Below are 26,920 nucleotides of genomic sequence, written 5' to 3'. Positions count from 1 at the left end.
AACTAACGTTCTTTGTTTATGCTATTTTTATTCTAAAGTAATATAGCTTCACTATTTATCTCTTTTTTAAAGTTGGATCCTCCAGATTGTCAATATCTTTTCCTGAAAGGTGCTTCAGTTTCTTTTCTGAATGAGGAAATTTGGAATTTGTCAAGTATGCAACAAGGAAAATATCTATATATCCTTTTTATTATATAATAAATAAATAAATAAATAAATAAATTTTATTTGATTAGCCGCAACCCTCTCCCGAAGGACTCGGGGCGGCGTACAATCAAAAGAATAAAATACACATAGGACACACATACATACGAAAAACAAGGACAATTACATTTGTGCATGAAGGAGAATAGACTTGTAAGTGAAGGACAATAAACACTGCTAAAAACACAATTAAAACACAGTTTAAAATCCCCTTAAATAAAATTGCTAAATAATGTTGATTGTATTTATGTATCATAGTATTTATATATTTTGTATCAATTGTGAGGTTAGTGTCCATGTTTTGCTGGCAGACAGGACTGCAGAAAAACACCTCTTGTGTCTCAGAACATGATCCCTTTGTTGATGGGATCCAGAGCATGCTGTCTTTGCCAAATATTACTGGCCAGGCAGGAGGAATAAGAAAAAAGTGGTCCCTTAGGTATCCACCCTCAAAGACACAAAAGCCTTTAAGGGTGGGAGTAAAAAAATTGAATTGCATACAAACCAACTGGCAGTCCTTGACTTATGAGCAGTCGTTTAACAAGTTTAAAGTTATAGCAGCCTTGGAAACATTGGTCTACAACTCATCCTCAAAGTTATGAGTTGCACTATCGCTGAGGTCACATAATCACTATTTGGGCCAGAGGTGGGTTGCTGCTGGTTTGGCCGAACCGGTAGTAGCAGCCGCGGGAGGCTCCGCCCACGCGCCTCGACGCTTCTGCGCGCACCAGAACCAATAGTAAAAAAATTAGCAACCTACCTCTGATTTGAGCACTTGGCAAATTGTTTCACTTACAACAGAACTTGAAACCTTCCCAGCTGGCTTCTGAAAAGCAAACTAAGGAACCTGGATTTGCTTAAGGATTATGTGATTCATTTAGCAACCATAAAATTCAATTAACAACCAGAATAAAAATAGTTGTAAAATCAAGCTCTTTTTTAACACCTCCAAACATCGATCAAACCTAAAGTATTGGTCAGCTTTAAGTTAGATTGATATTTGGAGGTGTAAAAATGAACTAACTAAAGACTTTACCTTTTTTCAGAGAGATTGCAAGTCCCATCACATGATGACTTGCTTAATGACTGCATTGCTTAGCAACCAAAATTCCAGTCCTGATTATGATCGTAAGTCAAGGACTACCTGTAGAGTAACATAAATAGTAATACTTGCACTGATGTTTTTAATTTAAATAATTTACCTATTTAATTATTTGTGAAATATTTATACATTAAATTGCCAAACAAAATGATCAGGCAAATATGAGTGAGTTTTTTAACATCTTCAAGGTTTTTATTGTGTTCATTGCTACTGTTGAAACACATAAATATATAGAACGAGACAGTGCTTTATACTTGATCACATACATAAATATTTTCATTTTTTCCCATTTTTCTGTCTGTCCCACCACATTTTAAATCCTTTAACATACAATACAAAAACTACTATGTCATTTAATTTAATTATAATTGTATTTTCTTTCATAGATATGCTTGGATAACTTTTCACGGAAAGTCTTTACAGTAGAAAAGGATTTTTATAGCTGTTTCTTAACTGTGTGTAGAGACCTTATTTATTATGAAACCGCATAAACTAATGCAGTGCTTCCCAAACCTGGGTAAATTACTCAAAATTGGGTAAGAGTAGTTTTTCTTTGGGTAATAACACACAAACCGATTACCCAATTAGAATAGGGATATTAAATTGACTTAACTATTTTATATACATTGGATAAAAAGCACTGTCAGGTAAACAGTTTTGGAAAGCTTTGGGAAGCATTAGACTAGTGGGTTCTCCTAAAGCATAGGAATACATGTTCAGTGAAAGCATTTAAATGCAAGTTAGAAACAATATAATAATTGCTTTCTCTCTCCACTCCACCTCCTTGGAAGCCTTGTTACTCACTGAACACTAGTACAGATGCTCCTCAACTTACAACCACAATTGGGATAGTCATCTTAGTATTGAGCAAAAGTGTTTATTCAGTGATAGTCACGTGACTGCTTTGTTCAACAACTGCAATCACAATTGTCCCAATTGCAGTCATTAAGCAACCACACAGGTGTGATGTTTTATGGTGGCCAGAAGTGCTTTATGGATCTTTGTAACTTTGAACAGTCATTAAATGACCTGTCATAAGTTGAGGACTACCTGTATTTCAATGAAAAAAGATTCCTCCTTAATTGTTCTTCGATAAGTTAATTTGTACTCTAGTTACTCTGACATGTGTTTGATTTAAGGCGATTGTGAGAGTACAGTTTGCATGACCAAATATATTATGGATCACGTTTCTCTTACAAAGTCAGATCTTGGCACAGCTCTAACATTTTATAGTGTTTCACTTGACTATTCTCTTCTATACCTATTTTGGAAGATGTAATGGAGAAGTTATCAAGCGGAGTTTTCAAGTAAGGATAAATTGATGTTTGAAGCATTATAAGCATTTTAAAATATATTCATTTAAGTACGTTATCAATTAACTGCTTTAAAAAGTTGAGAAAATGATAATAAAAATGTTTAGCCCCAATTAGCTCTAGAGATTCTAGTTCAGGGCTGCAAAACACATAAAGGGTGAAGGGCCATATTGATACTTTAAAAATCCTTGTGGACCACAAAATGGAGTGCTGATGAAATGTTTTGCAGCTAATGTGTTGGAGTTGGCAAAGAAGTTTGGAGATGCACAGAAACATTCTTTTGGGGAGGCAGTCCCTGTAAATGTATTACTATTTTTTTTAAAAAAGGCTGCACAAGGCTACTTGGCATGTCCCAAGTTGTGCAGGCTATTTTGGGCTCATTTCTTTTTCTAATTGTTGAAATTAGGAAATTGTAAAAAATCATCCATGTATATTTTTTCCCTTAGGACAAACTGCATATGATAATTAAGCCCACTTAGGATGGATGAATTATCTGGAAAATTACCTTTCTAGAAGTTGCATTTGTTCATAGTCCATGTGCCTATTGATAGATCTTGACAGTCTATAAAAATTTTCTACAAATCAGGTTTAGTTGTACAATGTATGTGTACATTTTCAGTTGAATATGATTTGATGGCAGACATTCTCTTTGGGGCTCCCCTTTTAACAGCATACCCTGCAGGGCAAGAATGGCCTCTAGTGGCATTTTGAAAACTGGTAAAAAACGTGACTCTTTAGGAAGAATTTTGGAGACTGACTATGTATTTCCTCTCACCAGTAATATTTTAATAATTTAATTTTATGTATTTTGATACTTTGCGGGGTGTCTTAATATCTATAAACTTCCTAAAGATTGTCAGGGAGTGAAGTAATGGATAAAGCAAACAATAAATGCTGCTGTTATAATTTTTTGTTGTTGTTGTTCTCAGACCTCATCTGGATAAACCTTTACCATTATATGAAGCTAAAGTTTCTATGGAATTAGTTCAGAAGAATCAAGCAAGAAAAAAACAAGTTATCCAACTATGAAGTTTCTAAGGCAATTTGAACTGTAAAAAGTGAAGTTAATATATTCTGCATAGTTGTTAAATATTTATCGTCTTCAGCCTATATCTGAAACAGTTTTTAATAACTATAGGTTGAGTCCCTTGTAACCTTAGATCTAATTCATGTGTCTAAAAAAACCCATAGAACTTACCTTTGACTATTGTGTACTGCTTTCTTTTGTTTGGCTTTTTTATTTTGAGGGGAGGGGTGACTGCATGCTCATTCAGATGAAAAAAGGAGAATCCTATGATGTTACAGAAAACTACATATTTGATCCAAGTTTAGACAAAGCATGAAATCAGTAGGACAAATTTACTATGAATCTAAGTGACAGCCAAGATTTTTCAAAAAAGACTTAAGTCTAGATTTTTGGTTTGACTGAATGTTTTCTTTAATGTTCCATCATAAATGGGAAACTATGAGCATCTTATTGTAACTTTGTAATTTTCCCTTTCACTACATTTTGTTTCTATCTTTATTAGAATTGTCACATAAACTTCCGTTTCATTTACAAAGAGCAAGGCACATTAAGATAAACCTGAGTAAAGTTGGAAAAGCATTTCACAATACAATAAAGACATTTCTCCAATTCAGATTTAAAGAATTGGATTCATTGTTTGTATTCTCTGTTTTCAAATATCTACTTTTAAAGTTCTGCTGTTTAGAATCTGGAGATATAAACCTGCATTTGTTTATGCAGAAGTACAATACTTCTCCCCAAAGGCAATTTCAGAATGTCTAATGTTTAAGTCTACAATGTTTTATTTGATTTCTGATCATACTTAAAATACATAATTCTAGAATAATCAAGATTATTGCACCAAACAAGGAAGAAACCTGTAACATAAATATGTTTATCTTGGCATATGCTATAACAGACCTGGGCTTGCTGTGTGCAATTTTATTAGTTGGGTCAAATGCATATTATTATTTTTAATTCAATGGTCAAAAATTCCATTGAATTATTTATGTAAAAGATTTATATTGCCTCCCATCTTATGCATCTCTGAATGGTTCACAAATCTAGAAGTCCACACATTTTTTAAAATGCCCGAGGTTGAGAAACACTGCACTAAGGAACCATGGGTGATAAAGATGTATTTCTACTAGATCGACAAGGGAAATCCAATTCTCACCCTTCTAATACTAATACCTGGTAGAGAGCTGAAATGGATCTAGATTTACCATTCTAAAGTCTTCGTCTTTTGTCCCGGGTGTTTAATAGTGGATCTCGTAATGAAAATCAATTTTTCAAAAGCAAAAAGGAACCAGTTATTCTCTTTCCCCCTTAAGAGCGGAGCTCTGTTTGCCTATCTTGAGCTTTAATAGCGGGGAAAAGATGCTCTGGGCGTGCGTGGCGAAAAGGGTGGCGATCCTCGCGAAAGAGCTCAGTTTGGATTGGTTGCCTTTTCCGCGGGCAAAAGAAAAGACGCCCAGCTGCTAGGCGGGGCTTTCAAGTTAAGCGCGGAATTCTTGGTCTGTTTAGGCTACTTCCAGCCACCTCCACCGACCGAGCGGCATGTGTTCCGTGGTTCCCGATTATTCTCCCGGCTTCAAGAAGCCGCCGGAGATATTGCGTTTGAAGAGGAAGAGGTCTCGGAGAAGCGAAATGGTGGCGCTTCCCGGAGAGTTTTCGTCCGTGGCAACCCTCAAGGACTCGCCCGTTCCCCCTCGGCTCGGTCCGGGGGGTCGGCGGCGCAACCCCTTCACGAACGTGGGAAACACGCCTCGCCTTCTGCCGGAACCCAGCCTGGTTCCATCATCTGCCCAGAGACTTGCAGGAGAGGAGTGGTTAATGGCGAGGAAGGACGTATTCAGCAGATCGGAGAAGCAGGTAAATTGGACTCTGCCGTCACTGTTTGCAACCCTTCGATGTGGGTTAGACCGAATTGCATATCAGTCAAGGGTGTTGTAGTACTAGTACCTAAGGCAGGGGTGTCCAAACTTGGGAACATGGCTGGCTGGGGAATTCTGGGAGTTGAAGTCCACAAGTCTTAAAGTTCCCAAGTTTGGACACCCCTGGCTTAAGGAGTAGAAAGCAATGGAACTTTGAGATTAAATAGGTATAAGGGGGTGTGGGTGTTGAAATGAGTTAATTTTGAAGGAAAGTGACAGAACAATTAATCAGTGGAACAACTTACCTCCAGAAGTTGTGAATGTTCCAACACTGCAAGTTTTTTTTTAAAAAAAAAAATTGGACAAAAGTCCAATTGGTAGAGTAGTTGAAAATAACTTGTAACGACTGTTGATTTTTAGAGAAATCAAAAGATGATGTTTAGAGAAGCCTGATGATGAAAAACATGTATTAAACTTTTTGTGGCCTGAAATAAATCACAGAGTTCCTATTTCAGGCCATTTAACACAAATAGTCATCTATTGTCTCTTGTGTCACTTCATAGTAATCCAGAATGTATACATTAATAGTGGAAAGTAGTTTCAATTATATACCTTTTGCTTGCCTCAGGAAGTTGTGGGTACTCCAACACTAGAAATTTTAAGAAGAGATTGGACAACTATTTGTCTGAAATGGTATAGGGTTTCCTGCCTAAGCAGGGGATTGGACTAAAAGACCTCCAAGATCCCTTCCAACTCTTGTTAGTCTGTTCTGTTCTTTGATGATAAACCTTAAATTTAAGGTGGTGAACACAGCTCTCAGTCTTGTGTGCCTGATGGGCATGTTTGAAATGCTAAGAAAATGAGACAGTTCTTACCACATAGTTAATAACAACATAATCATTTATGAGAATGAAAATTAGTGAGAATAGTGCCTCTCCATATTTGACTCAGCTTATTTATGAAGATGTTAGTCTCTTATAGTGGTTTCTATTTTTTCCTTTGGGGTTTTTTTTTTGGGGGGGGGGGGAGAAAGATGGCTGCTATCAAGCCAAAAATTTTCCAAGCCTTCAACATATTTCTTTACTGCTTGTTCCTTTACTGTTGTTGGAGACAACAACAGTAGAAAAGACACAAGCTATCTATCTTTTTGACATCTCTATTGTTAATTTTAAGGCTGGGTGTTCTATCTGTTGTCATTAGTTTGATCTTCATTGTATTTAATATTAAGTACCATTTTTTTATTTTGCTCTATAACTTTTATTACTTTTATTCACTTTTATTATTCTATTTTATTAGAGCTTCCACATCATTTGCATTTTAATTTATTATAGTACAAGGAATCCCCGCTGATGATAATTGGAACCACAAACTCACATGATTGTGGCAACTTATGATGGCCGTTCTGGCAATTCCTGTTGCCATCATTAAGCAAATCCTGTGTGCTCAAAGTGTCCCATAACCATGTAATTCCCATTTGAGATCTCCTGCCGGCTTTCCTGTTGTAGGAAGCTGGCAGAGAAGGTCACAAATGGTGGTCATATGATCAAGGGACACTGCAATGTTTTCATTTTGAGTTGGTCGCCAAGTGCCAACCAAGTACACCAAGTTGTAACTTTGAACAAATGTACTAAATAAATGCATGGGCAAGGACTACCTGTAGTGTCATCAGCATAGCACAGGTTATTGATATTTTTTCCTCCAACTTTAAAACCATACTCATCTTCCAATCCATCCTTGTTTAATATATATGCAGCATATAGATTGAATACATAATGGGAAAGTATACAGTCGTACGCCACTTCTTCCCCAAGCTGGAGCAAGTCTTCCAATCTGCTGACCATTGTGTTATTCTTTTACTGTCAAAACCTGGTTAGAATCTTGACTGAATCATCTTCAATTGCTTGCTTATCTATTTCAGTAGGTATTCTATCAGTTCTTGTAGCCTTCTGGCGTGATAATGAATGGGGTGCTTATCTAACTTCATCTTCTAGTGCTAGAGATTATTATAAGTAGGAAATATCTTCTAAAGTATTTTGAATGTTAATAGTTCTACTGTCCACTGTTTTAATATACATTTCCCATTTAGTTTGCTTTCCTTTGAATTGATTACTACCTATGCTTTGATGTCTTTTAGCCTACCAATTCAAGATTGAAACTCCTTTTGAATTCAGAGATCTTTTGAAAAACAAAGCAGCCATCAATAGACACATAGACATTAACAACACTTATAGACTATGCAAAAGAGACAATCATCCAGCCCAAAAGAGAAAAAGACTCCAGCACTTCTCCACCAGTAATCAGCACTCAGAGCAGCATAGATTAATTCCAAGGTCACCTTCAGACCAACAAACAAGTAAGCAATACCCCAATCAAGAAACTGCCAAAGAGCCATCAGTAAACAGCCCAACCAAAGAATTTCTTAAGACCATCCCTGCCCACACAGACAAGCAAATCACCAAAATATATACTGACAGCAAATAGCACTCTTTACTAGCACTGATGATGTTACCTATTTAGGATATTGAAACATCTGCAAGAAAACAAACAAACTCAGAGAGCATCAAGGATCCCACATTTCCTTGTTTTTCGGTATCTGCTTCCCTCTTCAGTGTCAGTGCCTGTACAGATATTATAATGCTGCTCATTGTCTTTTCTAATAGCTCTCCAAAACTCCTTGTTAAGTTCCTTTCTGAGAGTTTTGTTTTTTGTGACTTTGGCTTCTTTTCATGGCAATTTCCACGGTTTGTTCTGGCATCCAGTTTGTTTTATTCTCTTTATTTTTGTCAAATCTCTTTTCACATTCATCTTTAATGACTTCTTTAATTTCATTACACACTTCATCTGGAGTTTTCTATCGATCAGGTTCAGAACTTCAGTTTCCTGATGTTGTCCATGAAAATGAGGGATGTACAATATGTTCAAGTTCATATTGTGAAAACTGTCTGCCTTTCTTTTTCTTTTTGTTAATTTGAACTTGCATATGACAAGTTCATGATTTGTTCCACAGTCAGCACCTCTCCAATTCTTTGATGTTATAATTGAACTCCGCCACTTCCTTTTAGCAATAATATAATCAATGTGATTTTTACATATTCCATCTAGTGATGTCCATGTATAGGGGGTTGATTTAGTTATTTGAGGACAGAATTTCTATGAAGAATTCACTAGCGTGGCAGAAAAAGACCGTTGGCTTACCTGAACGGTCGTTCTCTGGGCGCTGCGGGAGAGTCCAAGCAAGGGTTAACACAGCCTAACTGCCCTAGGACTGACTGAGTTTTTTCCTTGACCACGCCCCCTTTGCCTCTGACAGGTCAGTTTTAAAAATGAAATGTGCAATAGGACGCCTTCAACCAGTCTCTGCAGTTTTAGATCTGGATCCTCGAACCCTGGGTGGGTTTGGACTCTCCCGCAGCGCCCAGAGAACGACCGTTCAGGTAAGCCAACGGTCTTTCTCCTGTGCGCTGCTTGGAGAGTCCAAGCATGGGACATACCCAAGCTATCGTGTCCCAGGGCGGGCAGAGTCATTGTCCTTTGTAGCCTCCACAACCCTTTGTAGTATACGTCTTCCAAAGGAGGCTTCTGCCGAGGCAAAGATATCAATCTTATAGTTCTTGATGAACGCCGTGGGCGAGGCCCACGTGGCCGCTCTGCAAATGTCTATGATGGACGCCTGGGTCGCCCAAGCAGCTGAAGTTGCAGCGCTCCTCGTTGAGTGCGCGGTTACTCTTCGTGGTGCAGTCTTGCCTTGTGTCTCATAGGCTAGCTTGATGCAAGCCCTCAGCCAACGCCCAATTGTGTGGGATGAAACCTTGCGACCAAGGGACCCAGGGTGGAAGGAGACAAATAGGGATTCGGAACGCCGAAATTCCTTTGATCGTTTGATGTAAATTTTGACTGCCCTTCTTACATCTAATTTATGCCAGATTTTTTCCTTCTGATGTACTGGATTTGGACAAAAATTAGGAAGGATCACTTCCTGGGCTCTATGAAACTGAGTATTCATCTTTGGGATGAAAGATGGATCAAGTCTCAGAATGATTCTGTCAGTATGAATAATGCAAAGGTCCTCCCTCACAGACAGCGCAGCCAATTCAGAAATTCTGCGAGCCGATGTTATAGCTATGAGGAAGGCCGTCTTAATAGTCAGATGATGGAGGCTTGCCTTCCTGAGAGGTTCGAAGGGAGCCCCCGTTAAGGCCTTCAGGACATATGGCAAATTCCAGGAGGGAAATCGATGAACCACCTGAGGAGAGATGTTCATCGCCCCCTTGAGGAAGCTCTTTACTTGTGGGTGCTGACTAAGTGATCTAGCAGATTTGCAGGTAAGAATGGTGGATAATGCCGCCACCTGTCTCTTGAGCGTATTGGGCGCAAGACCTTTGTCCAGACCCTCTTGGAGAAATTCTAGCAAATTTGGCACTGAAGCCGAAATGTCTTGCACACCCTTGCCCTGACACCAAGATGAAAAAGCGTTCCACGTATATTCGTATATCCTAGTAGTGGAAGGTCTCCTGGACGCTTGAATAGTTCTGATGACCTTGTCTGAAAATCTCTGCTTCCTCAGGAGGTCCCCCTCAAGCGCCAAACGGCTAGTTGCAGCCACTGGGGATCTGGATGCTTGATGTGACCTTGGCTGAGGGAGATCTGCTCCTGAGGAATCCTCCACGGACTTTGGATGGAGAGGCTGACAAGGTCCGCGTACCAGGACCTCCTGGGCCAGTGAGGGGCCACTAGGATTAGATCGGCCTTTTCTGACAGTAATTTGGTCACTACTTGGGGTATGAGAGGGAGCGGTGGGAACGCGTACAGGAGTCCTGAGGGCCAAGTGCTCCTCAGCGCATCCGTCCCTTCCGCTAAGGGCGAGTGGTATCGAGTGAAGAAGTGGGGCAGATGTGTGTTGGTGCTTGTTGCAAACAGGTCTACTTGCGGTTTGCCGAACTTCTCCACGATTTGAGAGAAGATGTCTGGATGCAGCCGCCATTCTGAGTGGTCTATCGTCTGCCGACTCAGCCAATCCGCTTCCTGGTTGCTCGTCCCCGATATGTGGTCCGCTGTTATGGACGCCAGATGTCGCTCCGCCCATCTGCACAATAGTTCCGCCTCCTGCATGAGATTTTTGGAGTGCGTGCCTCCCTGCCTGTTGATGTGGGCCTTTGTGGCAACATTGTCTGTTAACAACAGTACATGATGACCCACAATCTGAGAAGCAAAGTGACGTAGAGCGAGGCGAGCGGCCCTCAGTTCTAGCCAGTTTATGCTGTGGGCCGCCTCCCTCTGTGTCCATTTTCCTTGCGCAAGATGTCCCTGGCAGTGCGCTCCCCATCCCTGTAGGCTGGCATCTGTTGTTACAACCAGCCTTTCGGGCTCCTTGAAGAGGCACCCCTTCCTGACCGCCGCTGTGCTCCACCAATGCAGGGAGCGAAGTACTTTTGGCGGTAGTTTCACGCGTCTTAACGAGTTGCTGTCCCTTGATCTCTGCATTGGCAGAAGGAACCATTGCAGCTCCCTTGCGTGAAGCCGTGCCCAGGGAACCACCTTTAGGCAGGAGATCATGATGCCCAGGAGCTGGGATAGTTGTAAAATCGGCACTGACCTGGGAGCTTTGCATAGACGAAGTTTGTTCTGAAGATTCGCCATCCTGTCTGGAGACAGAAATACCTGGCAGGAGACGGAGTCGATTATGGCGCCAAGATGTTGGATTCGGGTGGTCGGTTCTAGGTGACTCTTCTGCAGGTTCACTGAAAACCTGTGGTGTTGTAGAGTCCGTATGGTCACCTGAACGTCCCTTCGGGCCTGTTTCTGATTGGAAGAATGAATTATTATGTCGTCTAGATAACACTCTAGCCGAATTGGTCGATTCCGGAGGTGGGCCGCCACCACTGCCAAGATTTTGGTGAAGGTCCTGGGGGCAGACGAGAGGCCAAATGGGAGGGCCCTGTATTGATAATGCCTCCCGTCGTAGTGGAACCTCAGGAACCTTCTGTGGGCAGGGTGAATGGGGACATGGAGGTAAGCTTCCTTCAAATCTATCGATGTGAGGAGATCCCCCTGTCGAGTGCAAGCCAGGATGGAGTGGAGGGACTGCATCTTGAACCTTTTGTATGCCAGATGCTGATTTAGGCACTTTAGATCCAAGATGGCCCTCCACCCTCCTGAGTTCTTTGGGACTAGAAAGAGGATGGAATAATATCCTCGTTTCTCCTGCTCTTTGGGAACCGGTTCTATGGCCCTGATTTCGAGCAGATGGAGGATCTCCTTCTGCATGAGATCTTTCTTTTGGGGATTCTTGGGGATGGGGCAACGAATAAATTTTTGTTGAGGGAAGGATAAGAATTCCAGCACTAGGCCCCTCCTGATCGTGTTGAGGACCCAAGTGTCCGAAGTTATCTCCTCCCACCTGTCGGCATATATTTGGAGCCGACCCCCTATGGGAGGATTCCTGTGATGGTCACTTCCCCCTACGAAACTGTCGGGAATTGGATCCCCCACGAAATGGCTTCCGAAAGGAATGCTGTTGTTGCTGCCTTCCCCTGGACCCGAAATTTGTCCTGTCCTGTCCCCTGTCACCTGTCTGGGGAAATGGCCTCTGATAAGAAGAATTAGAGCCGGAAGCTTGAGAGTTATCCTGCGCTCTAAAGGGCTGTCTCCTGAATGAACCTGAACCCTTACGTTCGGCTTTCTTCAAGGTGGCCGGGAGAATTTTGCGTTTGTCCTTTGTTTCTATGACAAACTTCTCCAAGGCCTCTCCGAAGAGTTGCCCTCCTTTAAATGGGGCGGAAGCAAGCTTCCATTTGGCCTTCATATCAGCCTGCCAGTGGCGGAGCCACAGCAGGCGACGTGATGTCACATTGGACGCCAAGGCCCTAGATGCGAATTTGGCCGCATTAAGGGAGGCATCTGCTGAATACTCTACGGCGGTTATTATCTTATTGATATCATGCCGCCATCTAGAACCTGCTGAGGGAGGTTTGGACCTGAGTTGTCTTAGCCAGAGGAGAGAAGCCCTGGTGAAGAATGATGCCGAGGTGGATGCTCTAATGGCCCAGGCAGCCGCCTGGTGCGTCTTGTGGCACGCCTTTTCTGAGCGTTTGTCCTCGGCCTTGAGTCCCTCGAGTAAATCTGCTGGAAGATTAGAAGTAGAAGTTAGAGAGACCACCGGGGCATCCACCTCAGGCAACTTCAGCACCTCATCCATTTTGTCTTCTACAGCGTAAAGGGATTTGTCCCCCCCGCTGGGATTGGTCAGGGTACCAGGTTGGACCCACTGCCTTTGGACTACGTCCAGGAATAAGTCCGGAACGGGAATCATTTCCTGGGTTGGTGAAGGTTCCTGGAATAAACCTTCCTTGTGGTCCTTAGTGGGAGGGGGGGTGGCTGAGGCACTCTTGGGAGTGGGCCCAAGTTCAGTGGCTGCTATGGCCTTGTGAAGGATGGATTTAAACAGGGATGGTTTAAATAACCCTGTAAAGGCCGGTTTATCAGGAGGAAGGTCCTCATCCTCCGATAATTCGAAATCCTCTATTTCCCCCTCCTCCAATCCTGTGTCCTCCGTGGCAATAGAAGTGCCAGGCGAAGCAGGGGCTTGGTCTCCTACAGGGGCAGGGGTTGCCCTGGCTTTAGGAGTGCTAGCAGAACCAGTCTCTTTTTGTTTGAGACCATCAGCTATTCCTTGGGAGATGGCCTTAGCTATGATCTCCTTCATTTCAGCTGATAATGCGGGACCCTTGTCCTCTCTTGGGCGTCCCTTGGAGCCCTTGGAGGTTCTCCTTTCCTCCCTCTGAAATATATCCTGATATGGTTCCAATTCCTCCCTAACAGAAGAACTGGGAGAGTCTGGGTAGCCCCAGGAGGCATCTGGGGAGGAGTCCCTTGAAATCCCCCCAGTTGATGGAGGTGATCCATCCTGGTGGGGAGAATCCTGATCCTGAACCTTCCCTTGGGGAGAATGAGGCCTTGCCCATGCCTCCTCTTGATCTGGGGACCTGCTGGCTTTCTGGGCCTGTGAGGTATGGCCTCTACGGGTTCCCTCCTTACTGGTGGGTAAGTCCCCTGAGGCTCGGGAAGGGGATCTATTGGGATTGCCTCTCCCTCCCTTGTTTCCTTTGGGGGGGGGGCTCCACTCTGGGCCTCTTGGAAGAAGGCCCAGCCTGCACCTCCAAACCTTCGTCTGCCATTGTTGATCTGGAGTCACAGGAAGGCTGGATGGGTCCGGAGGGCACCGCTGGGACGAGCCAGACGGCCACGAAACGTCCGCGGTTGCTGTAATAGGCAAGGGAAGCCAGCCGGCGAAATCCCTGCCTTAGAGTGCGAAAGCGGCTGTATTCGAGATGTTCGGCCTTGCCGGAGCCCCGGACAAGGCCCTCAGTCACTAAGCGTCGCTGCTGCTGCTGCTACTGTCGAGGTCTGACTGCGAGGTCTGTAAGCTCTGCCGTTTGAATCCTGAGGCAATTTGGTGCTCTAAAATGGCCGCCGCTGCGCGCGCAGCCTCAGTAACCAAGGCAACCCTCTCCGAAGTGGAGAAAGGGCGCGAAAGGTTTAAAATGGCCGCCGCTGTTGCCAGGCAGAATTTAGAAGCCTTTAGGACACCTAAGGTTCCGAAAAAAGGCTTCCGCGGCTTTAAAAAAAAGAGATCCCCAGCGCCAAACAGCTGGTTGTCCCTTGTAGCGATTCCGCTCGCCAGCTGGAGCCGGACAAGCCTCAATCCTACCTCGCTTAGCCTACAAGCAGCAGACGATGAATATCAGACCTCCTGAGCTGTCAAGAAATGCTTTAGCTGATTGTCAAAATAAAATGGTCAGGAATTTCTTTAAATGCTGATGTGGGGAGTCCAAGCAAAAAGCCTAAACTGGGGAACTCCCCTGCAACAGTCCTATCGGGCGGACTGAGTTTTTAAAACTGACCTGCCAGAGGCAAAGGGGGCGTGGTCAAGGAAAAAACTCAGTCAGTCCTAGGGCAGTTAGGCTGTGTTAACCCTTGCTTGGACTCTCCAAGCAGCGCACAGGAGAATGATAAGTCAATCTCCTGCCTCATTCTGGATTCCAAAGCCAATACAACTACATTTTCTTCTTTAGTATTTCCAGTTTGGATATTCCGGTCACAAGCAGCACATTTTGCTTGCATGTTCTGTTGATTTCAAATCAAACCTGATCATAAAATTCATCCTCTTCTGGATTGTTGGTTGAATCATAAACGTGAATGATCATCATCTTAAAGAATTGTTCATGAAGTCTAACAGATATTCAGTAATTGATTGCATTGCAATGAAGTGCTGTTCCTGTTGTCCCCTCCTTAACTATAAAAGCAGTGCTATTCTTTGTTTTTTTATGTCCTGACTAATAAATGTGATCTTCTGACTGAAAATGTCCAATCCCAACCCATCTTGATTTTTTTATGCCTAAGAGTCATATTCATTTAACCTTTCACATTGCTGAACTTTCCCATGTTCCTGTTTCTTATGTTCCATGTTCCCACCATTCTTTGCACCTTCAGATTTTCTTTTCCTATATGGCAACATCAGCAACTAGATGTGGCTAGATTAAGCCTGTGGGATATCTTTAAACACCATCAATACTCTGAAAAATCCTCAGCTTTCTCAGTAGAATGTTAAGTGCCATCCGATCCAAGGGATCCATCATCTGGCACTATATCATCAATCATGTTATTTTAATTAATTATTTAATTATTATACAAATTATAAACTAACACAATCAGCAGCACTTAAAGAAAATATGTACAAAATGTTTTATCGTTGGCATTTACCACCAACAAGATTGGCTAAAATGTACCCAAACATGAAGCCGACCTGCTGGAAGTGTAAAAAAATACAAGGGACTTTTTAATCACATATGGTGGACCTGCCCAGAAACACAAAAATATTGGACAAAAATCTGGAAATGGGTGCAAGAAATTACAGGAGAACAGATAAAATACAAACCCGAAATTTTTCTGCTGGGAATAATCAAAGGGAAATATACAAAGAAAATTAAGTACATATTAACACATTTGCTAACTAAAGCTCGAATAGCATTTGCCCAATGCTGGAAACAAAATAATACCCCCTCGGATGAATTAGTGATAAAAAAAACCTTTGGATTGTGCAGAGATGGACAAATTAACACTGAAATTAAAGTATAAAGAAGAATCGGAATATTATGAAATTTGGAACAATTGGTACAAATTGCTGCAAAACAAAATTAATTAAGCCGAAAATCATAGAAAATACATACAGAACTGTGTATAGAGGTGTGTAAATATAGAAGTGAAATATTATATACATGTACAGATATGATAATGACTGTAATGTGTTGCAGAAGGGAAAAATAATAAAAAAATCTGCAAATATTAAAAAAGAAATCATGTTATTTTCTATCCGTTTTCTTGGTAAAAATCCAAGGGTGGTTTATCATTGCCTTCTCCCATGCGGATGTCTTTGCCATTGTCACAATAGTGACCATCTGTTTCCGTATCTTCTTGTACTTTTTTGCTGCAGGGCAGGAATGTGAAACTTTATGTTCTTATGAAATTTAATACAGACAAAAGCATTAGCTTACAAACTGCAATATATGGTTTTATTCATTCTTTTTCCTTTTAGTCTTTAAAAAGTCATGACAAGGATGGGTCCACATGGAAGGAAGAGCTTTCTGAAATAGCAACTGCTGAAACATTGATCAAAGTAAGTATCATTTTAATTTCAGACTTTCAAAATACAAAGACACAATTTGATAGTGCAGGGCTTACTCTTGGTACTTACATATCCCCCATGTGCTGCTCTGCATACAGACTGTACCCAGTCACCCTTCATATAAACCAGTGGTTCTCAACCTTCCTAATGCCGCGACCCTTTAATACAGTTCCTCATGTTGTGGTGACCCCCAATTATAAAATTATTTTTTCTTTTCCGTATTTTTTTGAAAATATGTGTTTTCCGATGGTCTTAGGCAACTCCTGTGAAAGAGTCGTTCGACCCCCAAAGGGATCCCGACCCACAGGTTGAGAACTACTGATATAAACTGACCCCTTGCAACTATGCATGCTTTCTTATAGTCAGACACAAAACTTACTTTCTTTGTTACTCTGCAACTTTAATTATATCTTACTTTTTAAAGATATCTTAATAACTAAGCTCAGAGAGCACTAAGGACTCCTCAGAGGTCCATTTTTCTTTAAAGGAGTACTGTACACTCACCACACCTACCACAGCACTGAAGTGTGTTTCTTTTATAAACTTCAGAAACTTTTTCTTATGCAGTTAGATCTAGATTTATAGATCAATGCCACGCCTAATCTAAATCCAGAACTAAAATGATAATGCTTAATGTTTGCAAAAGTAGGACATGCTTCTTTGTACACCTAACTGATGGCATTTTATTGACTTCACTGCTTACTTATAATTTGCTCAACTTTTTTAAGGACTCTTGTTTGGCCATTTCCGATACTGAAGTTCTTTCTTCACCAACTTTTGAATTTCCTGCAGACTGGAGTATTAAAACTCGTCTGCTAGTTACTTCTTCTCAGTCATTTGCATGGGCAGATCACTTAAAAGCTCAAGAAGAATCCCAAGGATATATCCAGCATTGTAGGGCAACATCAATAAATTTACCCCAAAATATCCAGGTAGGTTATGCTATTTAATGTTGGATTAATGAATTGGAATCTGCAATCGATATAAAAGTCAATTCAAATTGCAAGTGGTTTACTTATTTTGAATTGTTATATTTCGTACTTTAAACACTTTAAAATCTGAATGGCCAGTCATATCTTTCTAATTCACCTCTACTGCCTGTTTCTCAACGTTTAGAGCTATCTGGTGAACAAGATAATAAAATCTCAACTGTACTGTTTAATGCTGATGAACCAAATTCTCAATATTCTGTGAGTCTGAGGGAGATGTCTTAAGGGTCCTTAATGAGTTATCACTGATATTCAGGATGTTACATCATGGAGAAATAAGTCTGTGTTTCAACGAATTGTACCAGTTCCTGGAATCACTAATATCTTCTTTTTAGTCAGTTATTAATATAAGTTGCTTATGGAGGATTCAAACCATGCTAATAGCAGACACATTTATACATTCTTGGGTGGGTGGGTGGAATAAGCATTGGGAACTATTTTAATTTGGATAGGCTAGGCAGGGTATGGGATTAAGTAAATCTTAGTTGCCATGATACTGTTTTCAGAAAGGGGTGATTCTCCTAATTTCTCAATACAGTGTTGTATTCTTTGTTGGTTCAGACAACACTGCTCTTGCCTGCTCAACAATTCTCAAAATGACTAATGCTCAGCTCTGTGGCAATTTATAGTTATAGAATTCATCAAGACTCCAACCTATCTTTGGTTCTTTTTAACATCTACAGTACATGTAGTTATTAGCATATTGATTAGGAGCCAACACGTCATCAGTAGCTTGTTGACAGCCAGATCTATTTCTCCGTATCATCTGAGTCATAAAAGACAATGTAGTTTCTTGAGTATTTGGACATGAAATGAATCCTGACAAGATACTGCATTATGTTTGCCTGGGATCTAGAGAAATTACCTATTTTGTGGGAAGTTGCATACCCTCTGAAAACTTAAGTGCACAATATAGCACTGCTCCGGAAGCCATTTTTTTAATGGTCTCAGAAATGGATTCTGTGATAAGGAGTTTCCCTAGTGTGCATTTTTGGGACAGTAGAGATTTCTTATAGCAATTGACATACTGTTAACTTCACATACACCATCTATAACATGTAGGTTACCTCAGACGATGCAGCCCATGTAGAATGCTGCATCTTCATGGGAGACTTAATTTGGGTAGATTACACTGTGTGGAAAGAACTGTACTAGGTGATAGTTTGCTGCCAAATGAAATGCAAAATTATTTTTTAACCATATAAAATCTACAATAGTGTAGACCCTTCTTTTTCCTTATGTGCAAGCCCAGCATTTATTTATTCAATTTTTATCCTACCTTAATTGCTTAATAAGTAACTTAAGGTGGCAAACGTACCTAATATACCACCTCCCCATCAATTGTTCTCCAAAATAGCAACACTTTGAGGTGAATTGAACTGAGAGAGAGTAACTGGCCCAAAGTCACCAACCAGGTTATATATTATATATACATATTTCATATTAAAATAACATTTTGGAAATATTCGCTCCTTATTCAATTGCAGTTGGCATCAGCATACATACTTTTTTAAAAAACCAGCTAAGGTTCCATTTCTTCAGCTACTTTTAATTAAATCTATATTACTTTGTCTCCTTTTTTTCTTGATTTATGATTATTGTGGTTACAATAAACTAGTAGTTTCTACATATTAAATAAATTATTATCTAAATTTAGTTTTACTAATATAATATTGCCATGTGTCTTAAAAGGCGCACAAATACTTCCACATACTACAAGTATGAATAATTGTTGCCTTTATATTTTTTTTCAGAAAATAGCTATTGATAACTTCTCCCAATATGTTTTGGTACACTGTAAGATATTTTGTCTTTGATATAAAATCTACTTATAAGAAATGCTCTGAATCATCATAAATAAAAACTATATAAAGGCTAAACTTTATAAGAATGACATATTCTGCTTCATAGTGGACCAGCTGTAGATTTACAAGAAACATGGCAAAGCTTCCAAATTATTTTATTATGTCCCTTTATCAGGATAATTGGTATTTAAATACAAACAAGCTATTTAAATAAATTCTATGTATTCTATTATGTATAAATAAATTGAAACTAAGGTAGAGTTGGTTGCAGATTACGGCATGGTGCATATTAAATATGTTAACTTTGTTTTATACATTATAAACATTTATGGACTTAACACAGAATACTAGGAATTGCTTTTTGATCCCTTGAAAAAGTGGGAAAATATAATCTATTTTCTGTGTTTTATTACATTAACTTTTCTAAAAATCCTTTTCCAATTTTCCTATTTATTCTGTAAATAACTTAAAAGTAGCCTTTAAAAATGATATTTTGATATTTAGGAGCCAAAACTTTCCACAGAACTTCGATGTGCTTTCCAACAAAATCTAGTATATTGGCTTCATCCATTCTTCCCATGGCTACCACTTTTTCCTCGAATTGGAGCTGACAGAAAAATGGTTGGAAAAAATCATCCTTGTGCCTTTAATGAAGAACTCCAACAAATGTTCATGAGTGAATGGTAAGTTGAAGTTCTTGGAAATATAAAAAGCTAAGCATAGAAATCTTTCTCCTAACCAAAATCTGCTTGGGTTCAGACACTGCTGTTTCCCCTTCCACAAAAACATCCCTCTTTCTCCCCCCCCTTCCTCCGCTCCGGGCCGCCAACCTGGAAATGTTGGGGAACTCTGCATTATAGTCCTCTCTAAGCAGGTTACAGAACCTCTGGCAGTAGGCAGTCAGCAGAATTAGACTGCAATACTGCAGTCTAACCACTGTGCCATAATCAGTTTCTCTATACATAGCCATTAGATTAAATTAGGCCTTTCTTTATTGGCAAAGGACAATTTAAATTAATTCAGTTATTTTCCAAATGCCTATGAGACAGCTACTTAATTTTCCCATGATGAGAATAAACTGTTTTAATGTATGCAATAATTATCACACTATTATGTGGATTACCACTTATAGGATTTCATTTACCCTATTTTTACAATAGTGAAGTTGGATCAAGAAAGAGGAAAACAATAAATAGGCTATATAGAAAATAAAAGAAGACAAAATTAGCCAGTGAATCAATTCTTATTTTCTTCTAGCTTATTTGAATGATGTAAAAGAAGAACTGTACGTAGGTTTTTTGATTTTTTTTAAATGTTCTATAACTGAAAAGAACTCAGAATAACATACAAAGTAGCATGAAAACTAGATAAAAACCCTTGATAATTTGAATGAAATAAAGGAAGAATAACACCGGAATTATGAATTCAGGTAAAATAATAGTCAGATTTGCATTATTGCTTAGAAATACATCAATGTGTCAGCTTAAAACAACTGGTTTAGGTTGTTTCCTTGTTCTATACCAGGAAGTTGATCGTTCTGTTTGTTTCTTTAATTTGCAGGTCTCTCAGTTTTACCTCTCTTTATAACTTGTTGAGAGCCAAGCTATGTCCCTATTTCTATGTTTGCACTTATCAATTCACTGTACTGTTCCGTGCAGCAGGACTAGCTGGAAGTGATACGATCACTGCATTAATTTCTCCCACAACTAGAGGATTAAGGGAAGCCATGAAAAATGAAGGTAAAGAAAAGTTATGAACGATGTAAAAAATCATGTTGTCCATAACAAGACATAAATCATTCTTTTTTTCTTTTTATAGGTATTGAATTTGATTTACCATTTCAAGGAATTAGACCAAAAAAAGTCAATGCTGCAGCTTCTTCTTTAGAAACCGAAGTTGAAAAAGACACTGAAATAACGGGCAGTGAAATTGAAGAGTAGGTAATCTAGTGCTTACAGTGCATTTCGTAGAACTATTCACTCTTTTTCAGAGATTGATCCTTTACAAGTTCTTCTATGTTTTGCTACTCAGAGAATTGGAAATGAGTGGTGGTGATGACGATGACGATGATGGAATTTTATGGCTGGTGGAAATGGGAATTGAAGACAAAATTAAAAAACCAGATACAATTTCGACCAAATTGTATCCTTTTAAGAGTTAAAACGTTTTCCTGTAATCGATAGTTGAATTTGCATTGTATTATATGCAGTCTAGGTAATATTAGGATCTGTATATAGAAATATTGTAATAGCTGTTGCTCAGGTAGTCAGAATGGCAGTGATCATTTTTCAGTTGTGGCTAGTATCTGGATGTGTGTTTGTTTAGAAATTTCCTTCCTCCACCCTTTCCCTTAGAACCTGAGGTTCTGTGTCATAGTTGTCCCATTTTTTTCTTTCTTGATTTTCTCAATTTCTGGGAATTCATGACATGTTAGTTTTTCAATAATAAACTATTTTTTTCTGGAAAGCTTTGAACTACATATGTTAAATAGTATATTTAAATGTTGCAACTATTTCTATGGAAATCTTCACTTTTAGTTTGCAGAAATATTTGGACTTCTCCTATATAATAGCAAGCTTTGGTTTTATTATCCTTGCAAGTCTCCTTACACTTTCCAGGATTGCAAAGATAATAAAAGCATATTTAAATAACATTTATTTGGCTTATTATAATGCAACTCTTTCCCCACAGATAAGTTCATATTAATCTACAATTACTATGTATGTGTGCATCTTCCTTAACTGTCTATGTAGCTGCAAAGAAAAAAATGAGATAAAATTGGATCACAGGCCTGAATCTGCAGTGTTAGTAAAAGGGACAAATACATTCACTTTGCTGAACTTCTTGATAAATTGTAAGAGTTTAGTGGCTTCTGCAGGACCTCAAGCTGGCATCCCTCCAACATTGCTGTCCCCAGTGGTTTTCAGAGGCGCAACAATGCAGACACTCAAGGTAATAAATTATGATGAGATCTTATTATATGTTGTATACTATAATCTATTCTAAATACTATGATAAAGTATACACTGTCCAATTTTGGAGAAGAAAGTTAAGTTAGGATAGGTGAGTGATGTATCTATCACTTACCAGAAGCTTCTGAATGAACATTTATTCTGGCAAAAATAAGGGATAAAGCTGATTCTCACCAATTAATAACTCTTTCTCTGCTATCCCATTCACTATCTGAAAATCTGCTTAGATTAGCTGAGAGACCTTTCAGAATTATGTAAGAGGGAGCAGAAGGGACTAAAGGGAAGAGTAGCCAAATACTGGTTTTCTCCAAACGGTTTTGTAAAATGCCCCCCCTGAAAGCCCTGGCATAGGAAAATGCAGGATCCAAATAATTAAACATAACTCTTAGAAAGCATACATTATAATAATAGAATACCATTGCTCCTGATACACATTTTGCTCTATTCAGCTACAAGACTGTCTCCTTTCCAGTTCTTAATTCAAGATAAGAAATTAATTTATATGGGGGCTCCTTACTTAACAATCATTCGTTCAGCAACTGTTTGAAGTTACAACATTGCTGAACAAGTTGAATTTACAAGCAGTCTTCATAGTTGTAGCCCTTGCAGCACCACTACGGTCCTATGGTTGCAATTTGGGTGCTTGGCGATCAGCCTTCACAAATATGGCAGTGCCCTGCAGTCACATGATTGCCACATGCAACTTTGCCTGCTGGCTTACCACAAAATCAATAGGAAAGCTGGCAGGAAGCTGCAAGCCTTTGGAAATGTCCAGGCTGTCCTTCTTTTTCCAGTTGCCCTTCACTGTCAATCTGCTGATGGTCCAAATGAAGCAGCAGAGGATTAGAAGGTAGTACAGAGGGAGATCGGGGTGGGGGTAGGGGCATCACCATCCTGCCTCGCCACTCTTGCTTCCTTACATGCTGCTATCCCAAGACCCTGCCTGGAATTAAGCTTGTTGCTGTGGGAAAGTGGCTTGGAGTAGTTCTAACAAGTGCACAAGGCTTTCAGGGTCGGGTCAGTCTGGAAAGTACTGCACAGAGCTGCCAGACACTTGCCAGCAATCTATGCAATTGGGCTTAGGAAGAGCTAGCGGGCAACCTCCTGCCCTGCCCTTGGGCCCATCTGGATTGGGATTCATGCGCCAACCCTTCCTCCCCACTACTCTGGCCACAGAATGCATGGGGGCAGCCGTTTTGCTCTCCCCCTCTTAGCTTCCCTGGGAGTTGATTTTGCTTCAAAGAGGGGCTTTATTTTCTGTGGAATTTGGGCAGCCAGCTGAGCCTGTAACATTCTTGTTTACTGATAGCAATTGGAATTGATGAAACTGCCATCATAACTCAGCGGTCGTGATTTTTTACCCCTTTATGACCAGGTCTGTTAGCAACTGAGTTGCCAGCCCCAATTACCATCATTAAGCAAGAATCACCATTATTTTAGAAATGGCAAGTTGTCCTCTACTCACTTGGCAATTTGTTTCAGTTACTGAAATTATCTGTGTTTATTCAAGCACCTACAATTTATATAAAATTGCAGGGGTTCTTAGAATTTAAAAGGAACTTGTTTTCTAGCACCAATTGGAAGATGTAGACCTGAAATGTAAATGTATTTATTTTTCACATTTTGAACCATTTCTTGAAGAGGGACTGGACTGTTGTTGCTTGACGACTTGGCTTATACATTGTTTCCTACTATTGCTCATCCACATTAATTGGTATGCTCAGATGTAGACCGCTGCTATTTTTGGTGTAGATCGGGGTGTCCAAACTTGGGAACTTTAAGACTTGTGGACTTCAACTCCCAGAATTCCCCAGCCAGCATGCTGGTGTAGATAGTAACCTTGCCTGGCCTAGTCAACCATCTCTGAGCACAGAGCTTTTTACCAATAAGCCTCAAATATCAATTGCCCATGGTAACACTCCTTTGGTAATAGGAGGATGTATAAATTGCAATTAAGCATTTTTTTCTTCCTCTTTCCTAGGCCCGAAGTATAAATGTGAGAACACAAGTCCATTCGCATTATAAAGATCTATTTAGCTTGGAGATTGTGGGCCCTATCATGCCCCATTGTCTCCATTCTTTGTCCATGCTACTGAAATCTGCTCAAAATGGAACTTTCTCAGCTGCATGTTATACTCATGAACCAACAGCTGTGTTTAACACAGATATCAGTGACAAGCAGCATATGAAGGTAAACTAATAAATGCATTTATCCTGGAAGGGCGGGGAGAGACACTTATGAGAATTGCCCAAGAATACAACTAGTAAATATGTTAATAAGTTAGAAGAGCCACAATTCAATTTATTCACTGCAGGACAGGCAGAGGAAAAAAACTATACTGTCAGTACACCAAACTGACAATATAGCTGGTTGTAGAAGCAGGCTTGTGTAACCTGTTCATATATTATTATAAGAATATATAAGAATTTGTATTTTTCCCCATAGATTTGTATATTTTCAATATAAAGCCACAGCTTGGGGATTGCCTTATTTTTCATTGTACTACAGTATAAACTTTTCTAAATCTGACTTTTGAACAGACTGTCATTTTTGTTTATTCCATTGTTAATTGCTTTTGTTTATTCCATTTTTCACAGGAATCTTGTATCAAAGAACTTTCCAATTGTGGATTGCATCCTAACACTTTAAGTCAACTTACTCATAATTCAACATTAGGGAAATCTTCAATACGGCTCCTTAACATGAGTGATTATCTCTACACATGGAAAACCTAAGCAACTAGATGATAATTTAAAATGGCCTATCAGGAACACTTCCTTGTGCACAATGATCAATTTTAATCATTCATAGACTTTTGTATATAGTCCTTATATAACTGCTTTGTTGTTTTTCTTAAACTTGTAACATCTGAAGTATAATTTTAAATTAAAAGAATTTGATGTAATTGTGCGGATCTAACGAAGACAGCTGGGTGAGGAAAAAATGTTGCAATACTCCCTTCTACTGTCCATGGCTTTTTCCTTTATTATATATGTCACACTTCTTAATACAAATGCTGAGGCCTTCAGAGCATCTATACTGCATTATGCTAATGGTTTTAACCAGATTACCCTTCAGTAAATGGCTACTATTAAATGGACTAGAAAGGCAACACAGCTTGCAGCATTATTTCAAAAATGAAAGATAGTAAAAATGATAATTTCATATTTTAGGCAGTACTGCCAAAAACCTTTCGGATGGAAAGGCTTTTAAAAATACATTTTTAGCTGTTACATATTCTTGCAATATCTTGAATGAGCTGTGAACAAAACAGATTTTTTTCTGTAAACTAGAATGGATGTCCAAATAAGCAAGGTATGTTATGAATATGGACTGAGGTTAAAGTATTCCTAATATTTGCAGTTCAGAGGTAGACTGAACTGGATCATTTATTTTATGTATGTTCATGGTCAGACTCACTCCCTATGAAGGAATTCAGGTTCTCAATTAGAAAAAACTACATAATAATTCTGCTAATAGCTAATGGTTGTGTACTAATTCAGAATTACTTGGGGAGATGTAGCATCTAAATCTCTTCATTTTGAGATTAAATAGTGGGAAACTTATCTTTGGCTCTCTGATAGACATATAGTGATAAATATAGACATGATTTCACCTTCTGCCGTATAATATCAACCTTTAATTAAAGGTCAACTAGAAAGTAGTTCCAACTTGCTCTTTTAGCCATCTGTCCTTGGAAATATTCCCAATCCAAATACATCAATATGATTCTTTAGGTTTAAAAAAACCTATTAAATTATAAAACCTAAATTACTTAAGTTTTTGTATTTCATATTATAACAAAATTGCAAATTACTACTAATGACTCTTGTTTCAATGATCAAAATGTACATTATAACATTCTGTTTAAGTGGCTGGTGAATAAAATGAAGCTATACAGCTTTATTTGACCAAGCGGAATACAACAACGATAGCATCATACATACTCATCCAATTATCGCTGAATTATTTGCTTACTACAAATGTGTATAATCAATACCAGGTATTGTATATGAAATTAATTACAATTTCCTGCTTTTACGAAAACATGCAGACATTTCATGTTGCAATTCTCATGAGTTCTGATTTACGTTCCCTTTGCATTTGTATGCATTGTTCTTATACAATCATTTTCATATGACATTCTGATAGAGAAATAATGGATAACATTATCTAGCAAAGTTGTTGGATTTTGCTTTGATTAAAAATGATTGAACTTTTGGGTCCAATAGTTATCTAATAGTTGTAGGCTTAAAAGACTACATCCTTTTAAATAAGCATAACTGAATTTTTTCCAAAACTATGGGAACTGCATTGTGCTACAAAACTGTAAACTACTTTATATTGAAGATAAAGCTAAAACGTTAAGCAAATTACAGATACTTTCAGACTCACATTAGATGTTTAGTAATTAAGAAATGGTGGCATGACTGAGATCAATAATATACATAACTAAATGAATTAAATATATTTGCAGGTACAAAAGAAAAGCCTGAAGGTGTCTGTACAGTTTTTACAATGAGATGCTGATGTATTTACAAAAGCAGAACGAAATACCTGTTATACAGAATAGAAATGTTTGAAATGTTAAAAACAATAGTTTAGTTGTGTGAGGCACTCCTGAAGTTAGTGGTGTTTGCCAAGAGCTCCTTTGGTACTAGTCCCAACGCTTGGAGAGCCACAGTGGCTGCTGTGGCTTTAGCATGCTTCTTGTTTGGACTGACAAAAGTAGGTTTATGTTCAACTCCATTGACCATCACCTATGAAGCAACAAAGAAAGGAAGAAAATAATGCTTTCAAAGCTGAATGTATCTTTCTTCCCCTTTTTTATTGTTTAAAAAAAAGGTAGGAACGCCACCCTATTCTTTACAATATTCAGATGTCATCTACAAACATATGGCATATTTTGGAAGAAAAGAAAATGCCGATTTATTTTTGAGTGAGGCTCAAAGTTCGGCCACACAAATAAA

At 39.3% G+C, this 26,920-nt stretch overlaps 3 protein-coding genes across 5 annotated transcripts in view; 2 read left to right on the top strand and 1 right to left on the bottom strand.

The window, feature by feature from the left end:
* CRYZL1 (crystallin zeta like 1) overlaps positions 1-4,259 on the top strand; it is a 30,081-nt gene extending 25,822 nt beyond the window's left edge. For all 3 annotated transcript variants that reach the window (XM_081952189.1, XM_081952188.1, XM_081952190.1), the window contains exons 11-13: positions 73-178; positions 2,568-2,613; positions 3,549-4,259. In XM_081952189.1, coding sequence (XP_081808315.1) covers positions 73-178; positions 2,568-2,613; positions 3,549-3,648 — 252 coding nt within the window. In that variant the 3' untranslated portion in view covers positions 3,649-4,259. The remainder of the gene's footprint in view (positions 1-72; positions 179-2,567; positions 2,614-3,548) is intronic.
* Positions 4,260-5,114: 855 nt separating this feature from the next.
* DONSON (DNA replication fork stabilization factor DONSON) lies at positions 5,115-26,007 on the top strand. Its single transcript, XM_081950391.1, has 10 exons — positions 5,115-5,500; positions 16,094-16,174; positions 16,912-17,115; positions 19,482-19,660; positions 20,538-20,716; positions 20,796-20,913; positions 21,009-21,119; positions 21,731-21,929; positions 23,931-24,140; positions 24,548-26,007. Exons 1-10 carry the CDS (start codon positions 5,186-5,188, stop codon positions 24,683-24,685), a joined length of 1,734 nt encoding a protein of 577 aa, XP_081806517.1. The 5' UTR covers positions 5,115-5,185; the 3' UTR covers positions 24,686-26,007.
* The window catches only part of SON (SON DNA and RNA binding protein), a 37,985-nt gene continuing 36,876 nt past the window's right edge, over positions 25,812-26,920 (bottom strand). Inside the window, exon 12 of the mRNA XM_081950388.1 lies at positions 25,812-26,710. Within this exon, the coding sequence (XP_081806514.1) occupies positions 26,552-26,710 (159 nt within the window). The 3' untranslated portion in view covers positions 25,812-26,551. The remainder of the gene's footprint in view (positions 26,711-26,920) is intronic.

The sequence above is a fragment of the Natrix helvetica genome (genome assembly GCF_964273705.1).
Source record: "Natrix helvetica genome assembly, chromosome: 4".
Taxonomy (NCBI): Eukaryota; Metazoa; Chordata; class Lepidosauria; order Squamata; family Natricidae; genus Natrix; species Natrix helvetica.
The sequence above is the reverse complement of the archived record's forward strand: the minus strand, read 5'-3'. Positions and strand labels throughout refer to the sequence as shown.